This window comes from Chrysemys picta, chromosome 7, assembly GCF_011386835.1.
Source record: "Chrysemys picta bellii isolate R12L10 chromosome 7, ASM1138683v2, whole genome shotgun sequence".
NCBI classification, from domain to species: domain Eukaryota; kingdom Metazoa; phylum Chordata; order Testudines; family Emydidae; genus Chrysemys; species Chrysemys picta.
The window spans coordinates 126,649,125-126,665,454 of NC_088797.1; the positions used below are offsets into that span (position 1 = coordinate 126,649,125).

The window sequence follows — 16,330 nt, forward strand, 5'->3', positions numbered from 1 at the left end:
GGGCCACTCCACACAAAGGGAAGGTATCAGAGGGTTCAGCCAAAATATATATATGTCAAAGGACTAGTTTTTGCTGCGGAAGGATACACTTATTACAAAGGTTGCGATGCATAGTTATAAAAGTGAGTCCTTGAAGCACCTGAAGTCCCCGGCTGGCCGGCCTGCAAGCCCATCCATTTCCCCTGATCCTCGTTACCTCGTGCTAATTATCAGGGACCACCTGCGGGGCTGTGCATCTGGAAGGCACTTGGCAGGGGGGATCTGAGCCCCCCTCACAACCCTTCGGCTCCTCGCAGGTAGGAAAGCAGCATCCTCCCCAAGGGCGGGGATGGGGAAACTGAGGCACAACTCGGTGACGAGAGGAGGTGAAGGCCAAAGGTGGAGCCAAGCACTCTCGGGTCCCAGGCCTGCCTTCTTTGGGAACACGGGTGCTGGAATGTTCCGCGGGTCCTTGGCCAGGGCTGGGGGGCCTTGCCGATGAGCCGGGACCTATCTGCAGGGTTTGTGGGACCCCTGCAGGCAAGGGGCCAGCACCGTCAGCGTCATTCCTCCCACCTCGCTGAATTCATCGACGGCCCAACCCAGAGCAGGGCGATCTTGGCCACATACCCCACCCCACCAACCCCCCCCCCCCCCCCGGCTGTTCAGAACGAGCTCGGCTGGCAAATGAGCCTGTTTCTCCAGGGAGCAAGACAGCGGAACCCGCCTGCTGCAAGAACCCCCCGGGTACCCCACACCTGGGCACCCACCCACCCCGTGGCGCCCCTGCCAGCAACGTCCACGGCTGGATCCCAGCGCTCTGCCTCCAGGCACCCCAGGGATGCGCGCCCATCTCTGCAGCCCGTCTCCGGTGGGGGGCAGCCGTGGGGCCTGGGCTCCGCTCACTTGGGGCTGCCCCTGCTCGGCGTGTCGCCGGGCTCCGGGTTCTCCTCTTCCTCCAGGTACTGGCACATGCTGTCCACCAGGGAGTCCAGGCCCGCGAGCCCCTGCGGAGACCCAGACGGGGGGTGAGTTACCAGCATGGGAGGGCCCCGCTCTGCCCTGCTGGGGGGGGTCACTGAGCTCAGCCCACCCCCAACGCCTGCTCCTGTCCCCTGCCCTGCCCGAGGCCCCCCCAGGCCCTTCGGGAGACCGTCCCCCAGCCTGAGCCATCGCACCGGTCCCCACCCCGCGGGCCCGGCTCACCTGGTGCTGGGCCAGCAGCGGGCGCACGCAGGTTCTCATGCTCTTCCGGAAGGCGTAGGGGTCCTCGCTGCTGGACAGGCTGCTGGGGTCAAAGCAGACGCCCTGGAGGCAAGAGAGGAGTGTGGGGAGGAGGTGAAACCCCACCGGCGAACCTGCCCCCCTCTCCCAGTCACCCCGGCCCCACCGCCAGGACCCTGGGCAACAGATCATAGATCTGAGCCCCCCGCGCGATTCCCCACAGCCCAGCACCCCCTAGGGAGCCCCCCACCTGCCCCCCCCCCCGCATGCCCGGCGCCCCCTAGAGATCCCCCACCCGTGGCCCAGCGCCCCCTAGGGAGCCCCCTGCCTGCCTCCCACAGCACAGCGCCCCCTAGAGACCCCCCGCCCACGGCCCAGCGCCCCCTAGAGATCCCCCACCCGTGGCCCAGCGCCCCCTAGGGAGCCCCCTGCCCGTCCCCCGCAGCACAGCGCCCCCTAGAGACTCCCCGCCCACGGCCCAGCGCCCCCTAGAGATCCCCCACCCGTGGCCCAGCGCCCCCTAGGGAGCCCCCCATCTGCCCCCCCTGCAGCCCGGCGCCCCCTAGAGATCCCCCACCCATGGCCCAGCGCCCCCTAGGGAGTCCCCCGCAGCTCAGTGCCTCCTAGAGACCCTCCACCCGCGACCCAGCGCCCCCTAGAGACCCCCCGCAAGCGACCCAGCGCCCCCTAGGGAGCCCCCGCCCGCCCCCACAGCCCAGCGCCCCCTAGGAAACCCCCCCACCTGCAGCCCAGCGCCCCCTAGAGAGCCTCCCTGCAGCACAGCAGCGCCCCCTGCTGCAGGGGCAGGAGCGGGGGGACGGGCTGTGGAAAGCCCCTTGTGCAGAGACCAGCGGGCGTGGGAGAGCAGCGAGCCCCACCTGGGCCGTGTAGATGGAGGCCGCGCCGACGTCCCCAGGGTGGAAGTGGTGGCGTTTGCAGAACCGCAGGAAGTTCAGCACCTCCCGCAGGGCTCGAGCTCCCTCCAGGCCGGGCCCCTCGGGCGGCCGCCCCACCGCTGGGGAGGGCAGAGGAGACAGATCAGCGACCGGGACCCTGCAGGCCCAGGCTGCCCGGTCACTCCAGCCAGGGCGACCGTCCCAGAGAACGGGGACCAGGGAGCTGCCAGCGCCCACGGCTTAGACTCGGGGACCGCCGCGTCCCAGCAGGGCCAACCAGCCCCAGCTCCCAGCCCCAGGGCCCTCTAGGGAACCTGCCGGAGGAAAGGGGCTGCCCAGAGAACCGCCACTCGGCTGGGATCCTGCCCCACACTCCTGGGAGCCGGTGGCCCCACTAGCCCATATCCCGCCTTTGAGAGCCACTAGGCACCCAGCCCCTCGCTTGCCTCTCCAGCGTCTCAGCCGTTCCCAGAACCAGAGCCTGGCCCTGCCGGGGGGCAGACGGGCCAGGGCCTCCCCACGGCTATTCCAGCCCGACCTGGGTGGGGTGCTGGGGATCTCGGCGCTCGCCCGCCCCCCCCATTAACGGGGTGCTGGTGGGACACTGGCGGGAACCTCTCTACTGCAGCCTGGTGCCCCGCGGGTGCCCACGTGCTGCCCCGGCTGCCCCCCCATGCCCTGCCGGGCGCTCACCGTGCACGTCCCTGTCCTCCATGAGGTAGAGGATGGAGCCGTTGCGGTCGTACAGGACGGCGTAGGGTACCAGCAGCGTGGGGTGAGGGGGCAGGAACAGGAAATTGTGTAACATCTTCCTCCAGTCGGAGACCACGGGCACCTGGCAAACAGAGGAGAGGCTGAGACTGCGTCCTGGGCCCCAACCAGCATCAACTGGGGCCCCTCAGTCCCGACCCGCAGCCCCCTGCCAGCCCAGCCCTGGGCACCCCCACCCCAGCTCTGCCAGGGCCCCTCACTCCCAACCCGCAGCCCCCTGCTAGCCCAGCCCTGGGCTCCCTCCAGCTCTGCCGGTGCCCCTCACTCCCGACCCGCAGCCCCCTGCCAGCCCAGCCCTGGGCTCCCCCACCCCCAGCTCTGCCAGGGCCCCTCACTCCCCACCTGCAGCCCCCTGCCAGCCCAGCCCTGGGCTCCCCCACCCCAGCTCTGCCGGTGCCCCTCACTCCCGACCCGCAGCCCTGGGCTCCCCCCACCACAACCCCTGAATCCCGACCTCCAGGATACGCAGAGGTCTGCTGTTTGCAGGCTCCTCGGGGCAGGGAGCCCGTCTCAGTCTGCACTCCCTACAGCCCTGAGAACAGGGGTGCAAATGCCCATTCCTGGTCCCTCCCTCCCCAAATGCGCCTCGGCTCTGGGCCGAGGACACCCCACTCCAACCCCCTCGTCCGGGCCAGGCCCTGGGGTCAGCTGCCGGGCCACGCTCTTCCCCGGAGCTAAATCGGGCGCCGGTTTCCAGAGGCCGCCGTCGACGGCCATCAATAGCGCTCGGTTAATTAATTTGATGGGAACAGCAGGGACCACACTTTGCATTTAGTGAAGTTCCGAGAACTTCCAACCTCATCTTCATAATTGGCCTCATAAATTTGAGGAAAGAGAGAAATCAGCAAAGCAGGAGGAGGGAAAGGAGCGAGAGGAACCGCTGCGCGCGGCAGAGAAGAGAAGTGGCTCCATTTGGCGTCCTTATTTAATTTGATTGCACAGATCCATCTTCCCCCTCCCTCCGCCAGCCCCCGCGCTCCCTGCTGGATTGACCTAATCATGATAAATTCATATTCATTTCCCCGCCTGCGCCGGCGGGGGGAGCGCGCTCGTTACGCCTGCCCGCCCGGCCGCCACGCCATTAGCTCCTGCAAATATTTACTCATGAATATTAAGCTCTGCATTAACATGCAAAACCCACTGAGGCCCCCCACCCCCCGCCACCCCAGCTCCCGGTGTCCTTCCAGGTCTCCCGCGCTGCAGCGGGCGCCAGGCAGGTGTGATTAAACATTGAGATGCTTGGAGGAGCCGGTGATTAAAGCTCGCCGCTCCCCGGGGATGGGGAGCAGAGAGGGCGCAGGGGCTCCGTGTGGATCAGATCCTGGGAGGTGCTGAGGAGAGGCTCAGAGATTCTGCATCGCCCTCACCCCCCGCCAGCCCAATGGCCTAATGGTTAGTGCTGGGCTGGGTGGGCCCCACTGCTATTCCTGCCCCAGCTCCCTCTCACAGCCCAGGGGCAGCGGGTCGGGAGTGAGGGGCACCGGCAGAGCTGGAGGGAGCCCAGGGCTGGGCTAGCAGAGGGCTGCGAGTCGGGAGTGAGGGGCCCCGGCAGAGCTGGGGGGGGCAGGGCTGCGCTATCAGGGGGCTGCGGGTAGGGAGTAAGGGGCACCAGCAGAGCTGGAGGGAGCCCAGGGCTGGGCTAGCAGGGGGCTGCGGGTCGGGAGTGAGGGGCACTGGCAGAGCTGGAGGGAGCCCAGGGCTGGGCTAGCAGGGGGCTGCGGGTCGGGAGTGAGGGGCACTGGCAGAGCTGGAGGGAGCCCAGGGCTGGGCTATCAGGGGGCTGCGGGTCGGGAGTGAGGGGCACCGGCAGAGCTGTGGGTGGGGGAGAGCCCAGGGCTGCGCTATCAGGGGGCTGCGGGTTGGGAGTGAGGGGCACCGGCAGAGTGGGGGTGGAGTGGGAAGCCCAGGGCTGGGCTATCAGGGGGCTGCGGGTCGGGAGTGAGGGGCACCGGCAGAGCTGTGGGTGGGGGAGAGCCCAGGGCTGGGCTAGCAGGGGGCTGCGGGTCGGGAGTGAGGGGCACCGGCAGAGCTGTGGGTGAGGGAGAGCCCAGGGCTGGGCTAGCAGGGGGCTGCGGGTCGGGAGTGAGGGGCACCGGCAGAGCTGTGGGGGGCAGCACCGTAGCAGCAGGGGGCCATTCCCAGCTCCAGGACCTCCCACTCCATTTTCAGCTGCTGCAACATTTGGTTTATTTTTAATTTTCAGGATCATCAGATTCACAGCCAGTGGGGAGGGGGGGGGGCAGCCCCTTCCCGGGAAGCAGAAGCCAGGAAGCTGTGGAATGACAGCGCATTAGAGCCGTGTAATGTCCTCATCGCTCACCATGGGCCGCTCTCGGTCCCCCTCCCACCACGCGGCCCCTCAGACACCGACGCGGGACTGTCCCCTGCTGGCTGGAGTGGGCCCAGCCCAGGCCCCCTCTCCAGGGCTCTCTGGGGCTCCGGACAGGGCAGGTCCTTGGCCACGTACCTTTTTCATCAGCATGCTCTCCCCGGTGACCCGGTCCCGCGCTCGGAACCAGCGATCCGCCAGCTTCTCCGTGACGTAGAACTGCCGGCCCAGAGCGTAGTACAGGAAGAGGCTGCAGTTGGGCAGGGTCGTGGCCAGCTTCCGCCCATCCCGCTGGAAAGGAGAAGGCATTTTAATGAACATACCAACGGCCAGACTGGGTCAGACCAAAGGTCCATCCAGCCCAGTGTCCTGTCCACCGACAGTGGCCAATGCCAGGTGCCCCAGAGGGAATGAACAGAACAGGGAATCATCCAGTGATCCATCCCCTGTCGCCCATTCCCAGCTTCTGGCAAACAGAGGTTAGGGACACCATCCCTGCCCATCCTGGCTAATAGCCATTGATGGACCTGTCCTCCATGAACTTAACTCGTTCTTTTTTGAACCCTGTTATAGTCTTGGCCTCACAACATCCTCTGGCAACAGGTTGACTGTGTTGTGTGAAGTAGGACTTCCTTTTGTTTGTTTTAAACCTGCTGCCTATTAATTTCATCGGGTGACCCCCTAGTTCTTGTGTTATGAGAAGGAGTAAATAACACTTCCTGATTTACTGTCTCCACACCAGTCATGATTTTATAGATCTCTATCCTATCCCCCCTTAGTCGTCTCTTTTCCAAGCTGAAAAGTCCCAGACTTATTAATCTCTCCTCATACGGAAGCCGTTCCATTCCCCTAATCATTTTTGTTGCCCTTTTCTGAACCTTTTCCAATTCCAATATATCTTTTTTGAGATGGGGCGGCCACATCCGCACGCAGTATTCAAGATGTGGGCTTACCATGGATTTATATAGAGGCAATCTGATATTTTCTGTCTTATGATCTACCCCTTTTTTAATGATTCCCAACATTCTGTTCGCTTTTTTGACTGTCGCTGCACATTGAGTGGCAGAGAACTATCCACAGTGACTCCAAGATATCTCTCTTGAGTGGTAACAGCTAATTTAGACCCCATCATTTTATATGTATAGTTGGGATTATGTTTCCCAATGCGCATTACTTTGCATTTATCAACATTAAATTTCATCTGCCATTTTGTTGCCCAGTCACCCAGTTTGGTGAGACCCTTTTGTAGCTCTTTGCAGTCTGCCTGGGACTTAAATATCTGGAGTAGTTTTGTATCATCTGCAAATTTTGCCACCTCACTGTTTACCCCTTTTTCCAGATCATTTATGAATATGTTGAATAGGACTGGGCCCTGTACAGACCCCTGGGGGACACCACTATTTACCTCTCTCCATTCTGAAAACTGACCATTTATTCCTCCCCTTTGTTTCCTATCTTTTAACCAGTTACCAATCCACGAGAGGACCTTCCCTCTCATCCCAGGACAGTTTACTTTGCGTAAGAGCCTTGTTAAAAGCTTTCTGAAAGGCCAAGCACACTGTACAGACTGGGTCCCATTCACCCTTTGGGCCGCAGCGTTGCACTGGGAGCCCACGTTTAGCTGATTGTCCACCACGACCCCCAAATCTTTGTCAGAGTCGCTGCGTCCCAGGATAGCGACCCCCCCGTAGGGCTGTCTGCATTCTCCGTTCCTCCATGCAACATTCATAGATTCAAGGACTGGAAGGGACCTCGAGAGGTCATGGAGTCCAGTCCCCTGCCTTCATGGCAGGACCAAATACTGTCTAGACCATCCCTGATAGACATTTATCTAACCTACTCTTAAATATCTCCAGAGATGGAGATTCCACAACCTCCCTAGGCAGTTTATTCCAGTGTTTAACCACCCTGACAGTTAGGAACTTTTTCCTAATGTCCAACCTAGACCTCCCTTGCTGCAGTTTAAACCCATTGTTTCTGGTTCTATCCTTAGAGGCTAAGGTGAACAAGTTTTCTCCCCCCTCCTTATGACATTTAGCCACATTTGAATGCGTATCCCCAGCTCGCCCTGCACCGAGGATCTGACCTCTCTGTTACTTCCCACTCCCCCAGTGGGTGTGTCACCTGCAAACGTTACCAGGGAGGATTTTCGGTTTCCTTCCCGGTCACTGATCAGAATGGTAAGTTGTGTAGGCCCAAGAACCAACCCTGGCGAGATTCCTCCAGAAACCCCCCCGCTCCATGACGATTCCCCAGTTACATTTTGAGACCCATCAGCCAGTTTTTAATCCATGTCCCGTGGCCGTGTTAGTTTGATATCGTGCTAGTTTTTTAGGCAAAATATCATGTGGTACCAAGTCAAGCGCCTGACATGGCCTTTGGGGGTGAAAGGAAACACAAGGGTCTACAAGCCGGCTGGGAACCACCAGGGAGGGCCTTGCGTCAAACCGCCTAGTGGTACGTGAACCTCATGGAGAAATCAAGCTTCAGGGCATAAACCTGCAGGGTCAGGAAGGAATTTTGACAGCAGCTGTACAATTAACCAGGTGCATTATGGGGATTTGGCCTGACTGTGGGTCATAGGTGGGATGCTTGCAGACCAGGCACCAGCTCGCCTGGGCACTGGCAAATACACAGCCGGAGTCCGGCTCACCTGCTAACACAGGTATTCGCTTGCTCAGCAGCCGTGTTGTGTCTGTGACTGCGAATCGCCGTACAGGAGAGGGGCATTAACCCGAGCGAAGAGCTGCGCAGAGCGCAGGAGCTCCGGGGCTGGAGAGTGTCTCGGAGGCTGGGTTACCGCCCTGCCTGTCCACACCCAGAGTACTAGGTGCAAACGCTGGCTCAAGTCACAAGGGGGAACGAAGCGGGTAAGAACATAGGAGCTGCCAGGCTGGGTCAGACCAAGGGTCCATCTAGCCCAGTGTCCTGTCCTCAGTATCTTGCCAGCGGCCAGCGCCGGCTGCTGCAGAGGGAAGGAAGAGAACAGGGCAGGTATGGAGTGGAGGGAGCCGGCTCGCCGCTGTTTGGGTCCAACAGGGAAACCAGCAAGAGGCTTGGCGCCAGCAGCAGGCTGCATTTAAAAAAGTGCGGGACTAAGTGGCCGGGGGCTGTGGGTTGGGATGGGGGCACCGGTGGGGAGGGGGAGGCTGTGGGTCAGGATCAAAGATCGCAGAGCTGAGGCAGGGGAGGGGGGGAGGGGAGTATAGGGCTGGAAAAGCTGTGTGGCGGGGTATGGGGGTCAAACCAATGAGCTCATTGGATCAAGGACTGTCCTTTCCTAGCTGCGTACCACACCTGGCACATTTGGGGCACTCCTGTAATCCTGGGGTTCTCCACCTTTTCCATACCAGGACCCCCCCCCCCATCTAGTCACGACCCATAGCAGAGAACCCCTGCTGGGGGTCACAGCTACTAGCAGGCTCAGGGACGCAGGGCAGCAGCCGGCCGTGGGCACACGGGAGAGGGGTTAAGCCCGAGCCAGGTTCCTCGCCCGTTCAGCTCCCTGCCGGGCACCCGCCGGGCGAGCTGTCGGCACTCACCATGGGCAGGATGGCCAGCCCCAGCGCCGCATGCTCCTCCACTCGTCCCAAGACCAGGCCCGAATCCAGGAGCGAGAAGCAGCCGCCCTCGGCGTCCAGGAACGTCCGTCTCAGCTCCTCCAGGAGGGACAGGCCGCACGCCTTGGTGAGCCTCCCGTAGGCGTCCTCCACGGACGTCTTAGTGGGAGCGCTGGCACCCGCGGGCCCCAGGTCCCTGATTTGCTGGGCCTGGCTGGCCGGCTCCTGGGAGACGGGCTGGCTGCTTTCACGGCCTGGGCCGGCTGAGCCAACAGAGCTCCTGGTCCCCGGCCGCTTCCCCAGCTCAGTGCCCCGGGGCCGACTTGTAACTGCCTCCTCCTCTGTCCTGCCGGGACCTTCCGGCGGCAGCTCCTCTTCCCGTGGGTCTGCTGAGGGGGGCTCTGGCTGAGGGGGGGCACACGGGGCCAGCCCGCTCCCCACTGGATGGGGGATGTCCCGTGTCCCTTCCCGGCCGATCACCAGCTCCCTCGTGCCCTCGCTCAGCGCGATGCTGCCGTCCCGCCGCGGCTTGGCTGCTGTTTCTGATGTCAAGGGGTCACGCCCACGGCCTGCGCCCTCAGCCCGGCGTGTGCCCGCCCTGCCCGCCGAGAGGCCAAGAGCTGCGCTGGGAGGGACGCCCGCACAGTCCTGCTCTTCCCGGACCCCACAGCGACTCTCTGGTGGAGAGACATCCCGTCCCGGCTGCATGGGGCAGAGCCGCGCCTCAGCCCAGGGGGAGCAGCCTTCTCGGATGGGGGGCTTCTCCAAGGCCGAGGGGGGAGCCGTCCCATCCTCCAGCCCTGGCTTGGTCTCTGGGGGCTCCCAGAGCTCTAGATCCAGGCCTTTGAGGCCCCCGCACCTCCCTGGCTCTCCCCAAGGCCCGCTGCTCAGCCTGGCCGGCCCGGTGGGCAGCTCGCTGGGCTGCAGTGTGAGGCGGGGGTCTCGGTGCGGGGGCGCAGAGCTGGTCCCGAAGCTGAACGGCAGTGTGGACTGGCCAAAGCCCTTCCCCGGGCAGGACCCCGGGGGCAGCTTGGGGTAGGGGGCGTTCCAGAGTCGGCAGCCGGCGCCAGGCTGGGGTCCCGTCTGCAGCTTAGCGAGGCTGCAGCAGCGGCAGCCGGCGGGAGAGGGGGGCCCCTCGTAGCCCGGCACGGGCAGCGCCCCCGTCTCGCTGACGGCCGTCTTGATGGCGTGCTGATGGCTCCGCGTCCCCCCCGAAGGCAGCAGCGCGGCGGTGAGGTCGATGTCGGTCTCCGTGGTGATGGGGGACCCGGTGCGCTGCATGGTGACCCCGCACAGATGGTGGCTCCCCGGCAGGAACAGCCCTGGGAGGAGACACAAGGGACAGGGGTGACAGGCGCTGGCCTCGGGGCTAGCTAGGCGCTGGGCCTGCGGGTGCAGCCCGCTCCCCGGCTCGGGTGCAGCCCCAGGGCCCGTCACTGACCCGTCCCCTCAGCAGATCTCCCCAGCCTGGGGCCGAGGGGAAGCTCAGGGTCTGTTCCCACCCTGGGCAGGTCCCCAGCCCTTCTGGGGACGCGGTGCATTCTCACTGCTCCCTGGGTACCCCCCACCTACCCCAGCCAGCCCTGCAGCGACCCCTCTAGGGCGAGGGGGGTTTGGTCTCCCAGTCCCTTTCAGTCCTCGGCCCCCTCTTGGGGTCGCCAGCAAGGGGCCTGGCTAGTGCCCAGCGTGGGGGCTGTTTGTACGTGGACACCCACTCCCCGGGAACCGGGCAGTGCGCGACCCGCTTGGCACAGGTCACCAGTGGTGGTCCGGCCACCTGCTGCTCCCTCCCGGCTGCCCTGGCGGCTGAAGGGGTCTGATCTGCGGGGAGCTGGCGGGCGACCAGGCCCCAAGGACGGGCTGCAAATGAGGGAATTCCACAAGCCTTGTCCGCACACGGACTCGGCAGAGCGGCCACAAGGGGGTGCCATTCTCACACCGATGCTCACGGGCCGGGGGAGTCAACGGGACAGCACCGTAGCCACGGCTGGGAGCCCGAGGGGCCAGGCAGGGCCTGGGGACCCCCCGCTGCCTGCCTCAGCTCCGTCCTAATGCTTTGAGAGCAAGAACGGGTGAGCTGCTGCGCCGCAGGGCCCTGCTGCCACTCCGGCTGCGAGCTTCCTCCCCACCGTGCCCTGTCAGTAGTAGGGTCAGTCCCCTTCCGGGAACTGAGTCTCCGTTACCTGTGACCTGTCCCCGTCCCCACCCCTCCATCGCTCGCTCTGTTCTCAGAGTTTTCCCCACTCAGGAACTTACTGGATTCTCCCTGACTTCACTGGCGCCCAGGATCCGCCCCACGAGGACACCCGCTCACTCGCTCATGGCCTTGGTGCCGATCCGGGGGTCAGCTGCAGAGAAAGGGGAGTGTCAGTGGGGGAGACGGCTCCTGAGGGGCGGGGGCACTGCGGCCTGTGCCCTCCCTCAGCTCTGGGCCTGGCATGAGCAAGGCCTCAATCCTGCCCATCAGAGCAAGGCCCAAGCCAGATCCAGCCACCCGATGCGAGCTCCCTGGCAGCAGTGCCCCACCAATGCCCCAGCACTCCCCAGCTCAGGCCCCTTTTCCGGGAGGCCTAGGTGGGGCCCTGGCTAAGGCTCATCTGGTTCCAGCCTGATGGGAAGTGCCCGAGAATCCCCCCCCAACCCCCCTCCACACACACACGGGGCCTATCCTCACACCCAAGTGTTCAGGGAAGCGCCCGAATCCGAGTCGCACGCCCCAGACTGCCTGCACCAGAGCCTCGCTGCCCCTTCCCCTGCACAGTTACCCAGGATCACTCTCAGTCCCTGAAAACCCCATCAGTGCCAATGTGCCTACCCCCGTACCCCAGGCTGTTGAGCAGAGCCCCATGGGGACAAAACGCCAATCCCCTCCTGCACAGGCCCTGACCCCAAAGAGAATCCCCATCCGCTGTTGGCAGTACAGGGCCAATGACACACAGCACAGCAGCTCCAGCGCCATCCAGCAGAGGGCGGCGGTGGCACAGCACCCTGGGTGGCTTATTGCCACATTCTCCCCCTACCTAGGGACAGCACTTGACAGTTTTCCAACCCAAGCGCACAGCCCCAGATCCAACCCCCCTACCCCACTCCCCACCCCCAAACGCTGGTGCCGGAGTCTGCCGCACAGATCCAAGGGCCTTCTCTGCCGCATCACCGCCCAGCTGCCCTTGGCCAAGGGCCTGCACGAAACCCCCAGGCAGCAAGACCCGTTACCTCGCCCTGAGATCCTCCGGCCTACGTGCCGTAGCCCAGGCCCGAGCGCACCGACTCTGCGGCAGGCACCCAACTTCCTTCCTCTCCACCCTGCCGGGGAAAAGCAACAGCGAGACCGAGAGGGGAGGAAGTACCGCTGCCAGACCCTAGACAAGCAGCCCTGGCTGGACGCCGCCCCACGGAGCCTGGCCCGCCGCGGCCTGTCCAGCCCCCGACAAACTCCGGGCTGGGGAAGCCGCCCGTCCCAGGGGAGCTAAGCAGCTGTGGGACATCGGTGCCAACCAAGTCCAGCCAGAGCAAGCCCCAGTCGGATGGAAAGCGAAAGCAGCTCCCGCCCGTGCGCATGTGCAGCCAACTCCGGAGGCTGGGCTTTGCCAGCTGCCCTGGCTGCGTGCCCTGGCTGCGTGCCCAGAACTGGCCCACGGCTGGTTAAGGTCCCCGGGCGGCTGCATGGGCAGCGTTAGGTGGACAGGGTCGGTTTGCCGATCGCTCCCTCGGTAGTGCGATGGGGGTCCTCGTGGGTTAGTGTCCCCCTGGGACCAGTCACCGAACCGGGGCTGGGTTCAGAACACCCCGAACCGCAGGGTCATTGTCTGGGGGCGGGCGGGAAAGGGGGATGGAGACCCCGTGACCTCTGTGAAGCAACGACACAGATGAGCTTTGAGCTCAGCTTCTGCGGCAGCAGCCCAGACAGGAAGGTGATGGGCCCTTTAGCAACGCCTAGACAGACGCCACAGCAGGGTAGGGGGCCCAGGCCTGTTTCTGCCCAGACCGTCCCCGTGGCACGACGGGGGCCCAGAAAGGCCACGGGCATCGCCTCTCTAGCAGGATGGCGTCTTCTCCCAGAGGGGCCCGGCCCAGAACAGGAACTCAGGCCTCGTTGCCTGGCTCTTCAGGTCCCAGGGGGTGGACGGGCTGAAATCCCGCTCCCTGCACGTGCCCAGCCGCCCAGGGGGTGAAGCGGGGAGCTGACAGGGAGCGAGGGGTGAGATTGGCCCAGGGAGGGACGGGCTCATTCGTGAGGTTACAGCAAACTCGGAACAGGGCCCAGTGCCAGCATCGCATGGAGTGGTGAGAAGCGCTGGGCACATAGCACCGGCTGTCCTCGTGCTCCGTGTCCAGAGTCACCCCAACACCTGGGGGAACCGGGAGGACCTGCCGGGCCAGCGCCCCTCACCCGATCGCAGCCCCAGGCAGACGGCCGGGCTTGGAGGCTTGGATCAGATCCTGCCGCTCGGTGAGAAAGGAGCGGAACGAAGACAGACAAAACTGCTGCAGTCGCTACGCTGGGCGTTCGGCCCCCTCGAGCTAGCCCCAGGGGCTCCCGCCTTCCGGGAAACATTCAGCGGAGACAAGACCGAACCGGGGCAGGGGGAACGGCAGGGAGATTTGCAAAGCCCAAGGAGGGGCAGCTTGGCTCAGCCCTCCCGGCCTGGGGGACCCTGCCACCGAGGGCTCCCTCCTTGGCAGCAGAACCGCCCTGAACGAGGGCCGCGGAGCCAGCTGGCTCCGGGCCCCAGTCACGCCCTTCCTGGGCGCCGGGAGCCGGGGGGCTCAGATCCACCCACCCAAAGGTCTGGCAGGTCCCTGCGCTGGGCCAGGGGGCCCCGGGCCTCCCCCACCAGCAATGGGAAGAGGGCGCAGCCGCGCAGCTTACCCACTCCCAGCCAGCCATCGCCGCCCTGGCTTCCTGCTCCCACCCCCGCGGCCGCTCACAAACACCAGCCGAGCTGGAGCTGACGAGCCAGCCTGCGCTCGGCCTACACGTCGCAACTCGCAGCCTGGCGGAGAGCCGAGAAGCCCCACGCAGGGAAGGGAAGGGCTAACGGGCGAGCGCAGGCACCGCGGGGGCTTCTGGCTCCGTCCCAGACCCACCTCAGCTCCTGGAGGGGAGTCGTGGGAGAGGCTGGGCCTTCCGGATGGGTGTGAATTAACACCTGGGAGCGTCAAGAACTGATGGGGCAGCTCTGCCGGTGCCCCCCAATCCCGACCCGCAGCCCTTCCCTGGGCCGATGCCGGTCTGAGCAGCAGATAAATGCGCCCATTACCCAGGTCCCCGCCCACCCCCCAATTACAGACGGGGGGGGGGGCTCTACAGCTAACACCTGGAGCTCTGGGGGGGTTCGGCGGCTACGTCCACACAAGGAGCTGGTCCCCAGCATACCGCACTGAGCTCTGCGGGTACCAAGGGCAGCGTAGCCGGGGCAGCAGCGGCGGAGGCTCGGCTGAGCCGTGGGCATGTCCCTTGACACGGTTCGGCCGGGCTGCCACGGCCACACTGCTCTTCACCCAGGCCCGGTCCGTGAGCGGGGAGCACACCCCTCGCTCACAGACGTAGCCTGACGCTGACCGTTCCGGGTGCGGGGGAACAACGCCCCTGGACCCCTCCAGGGGACGCAGCCCAACACCCCGACCAGCCCTGCACTCGCGGGCTGAGGCGTCGCTGGAGCGCGTGCGTGAGGCCTGCCGGGAGCTGGCTGGGACCCGTGGGACGCACTCTGCGCTTTGGCGAGGGGTCTGCCCATGTCGCCCGCTCTCAGCCCCCATCACTAGGGTCCTGTAGGCAGCAGACAGCCGCAGCCCCCGCCCCAAAGAGCTGCCAGGCTAACACAGGGCGAGGGACCTGGCTCCTAAGCCACAGACTCGAGGGATGGGACTCACGCCTCCTTCCCTCTGCCGGGCCGGGGCCGTCCAGGGCCGGGTAAGTATCCGCTCAGCAGCGCCACACAGAGCCAGACGAGCACAGAATAAAGCCGGCTGTGTCCCCCACACTGCACTCCCCAGAGATGGCTGTCACCGCGGGCTATCTGCCCCAGGAGAAGGGGCTGGCCGGGCCACACACACACCCCTGCAGATCGGGCCCATCTTTGGCCAGGCTGATCTGCCGGTGACCCCCTCGCCTTGCCCTCCTTGTGGGTCTGCCCCGGAGGTGCCCTTGCACAGACAAAGGCTTGCTTGCTTTCCGTGCCAGTTACTGTCTAAGCCGGGGGTGGGGGCGCTGGCAGGCCGGGGAGGGGCAGGCCCATGCACAGATGACATTACGACTTCGGCAACGACGTGCGACCCCGCCGTGCGAATTTTCTCATGGGCTGGATGTGCAGGGCCTGGCCGCCCCTCCCCAGGACAGAATCCATGACAAAAGGGGCTGGGCTGCGGGGGGCAGGAGCCTCAGCTTTCCTTCGGGGGGCTGGGAGAAGTGGCCCCCATCAAGCTCTGGCTGCTGTAAGAGCAGCAGCATCACCCCGGCTCCGGCCCACACCTGGGCTTCTCGGCCTTTTGTCAGCCGCTCGTAAAAGCCCTTGTAACTCCGAGGCCAGGCTCTTTGATGAGCCGCAGGCTCTGGTTGGCGCCTGGGTGTGAATCGTGGCTCTGACCCCCGCTGCAGAGGGACTGACAAAGGGAGAGAATGGGGGGGGGGTCCCCCAGCCCCATCTCACATTCCCAGCCAGCAAATACCTCACGGGTGCAAAATCCAGGGCAGGTGCAGAGTGGGATCTTACCCCGCCCCCACTGCCCACGGGTCTCCCCGGCGCTGCAGAGGGGCATTCTCGCAGCGAGCAGCCCGGTCAGGCAGTGCCTGGCCCAGTCGGGAGGTGCCGTTAGAGACGGGACAGAGAGCGGCGGAGGCATTGCCCAGGGCCTTGTCCTGGCTAATTTCATGCCCCCCAAAGGCCAGGTCTCCATGGCCCAACAGGTCTCTCTGGGGCGGGGGAGCTGATCATGCTGGTTAACCTGTTTCTCCTTCATTTTCCCACCTCCGGCTACACCCCTGGAGCCCCTCAACGGTCCTCACCATCCTTGCGCCTTTGAAACACACGGATGCTCTTCTGTCCTCTGCCATCGCTCGGCCAAGCCAGACTCACTCAGGGGTTCCACCCGTCCTCGCAGGCCCCCCGTTCTCACTGCCATTCTCAGCTCCAGCAACTGCAGGACGGAGGGGCCTGGCCTGGAGAGAGTCAGGGCAGTTGTGATGCCCCCCCGGCTGCTCCGCGCCACACCTCTGCTCAGCCCACCCCAAACCACAGCCACAGGGCACCAGTTAACCAGGACACAAGGACTCACTCTGCCCTGGCCAAGGGAAGGCGCTGGTGACCCGCTGGGGCAGGTTGGAATCAGCGACCTACAAGTGACAGGGCGCTGACCCCGGTCCCCTTGCCTCACGCCCCTACAGCGGCAAGCGGGGCCCGAGCCCCCTGCTCTGGGACAGGCTGAGGCAGGTGCTGACCGAGCAGAAGCAGACGAGAGCTGAGGCTCTGGGTTCTGTACTAGAAAGGGCTCCAGACAGCAGCCCGAGAAAGCACAGGTGGCCGACACCAGCCAAGGGGGCTGAGCTGTTCCCGGGATGAGGGCGGGATAAG

At 64.6% G+C, this 16,330-nt stretch overlaps 1 protein-coding gene across 3 annotated transcripts; it reads right to left on the reverse strand.

The window, feature by feature from the left end:
• Nucleotides 1-631: 631 nt before the first annotated feature.
• On the reverse strand, nucleotides 632-16,220 carry LOC112058813 (uncharacterized). Of its 3 annotated transcripts, XM_065552673.1 has the most exons (8): nucleotides 11,973-16,220; nucleotides 11,016-11,107; nucleotides 8,742-10,081; nucleotides 5,338-5,490; nucleotides 2,793-2,934; nucleotides 2,082-2,218; nucleotides 1,186-1,287; nucleotides 632-986 (listed from the first exon to the last, which is right to left on the reverse strand). In XM_065552673.1, the coding sequence occupies exons 3-8, from the start codon at nucleotides 10,038-10,040 to the stop codon at nucleotides 882-884; spliced, it is 1,938 nt and encodes a 645-aa protein (XP_065408745.1). In that variant the 5' UTR covers nucleotides 10,041-10,081; nucleotides 11,016-11,107; nucleotides 11,973-16,220; the 3' UTR covers nucleotides 632-881. The 3 variants fall into 3 exon arrangements, 2 of the variants coding, with proteins under 2 accessions (XP_065408745.1, XP_065408746.1); XR_010589355.1 differs by lacking the exon at nucleotides 2,082-2,218; XM_065552674.1 differs by having other exon boundaries at nucleotides 11,016-16,220.
• Nucleotides 16,221-16,330: the final 110 nt, after the last annotated feature.

Excerpts from the sequence above, each read along its gene's own strand:
- LOC112058813 (XM_065552673.1), bottom strand. The coding sequence starts at position 10,040 with ATGCAGCGCACCGGGTCCCCCATCACCACGGAGACCGACATCGACCTC. Across the intron at positions 2,935-5,337 it reads AGAGCATGCTGATGAAAAAG|GTGCCCGTGGTCTCCGACTG; the intron begins GTACGTGGCCAA and ends TCTGTTTGCCAG. Across the intron at positions 2,219-2,792 it reads GGAGGACAGGGACGTGCACG|CGGTGGGGCGGCCGCCCGAG; the intron begins GTGAGCGCCCGG and ends TGCCCTCCCCAG.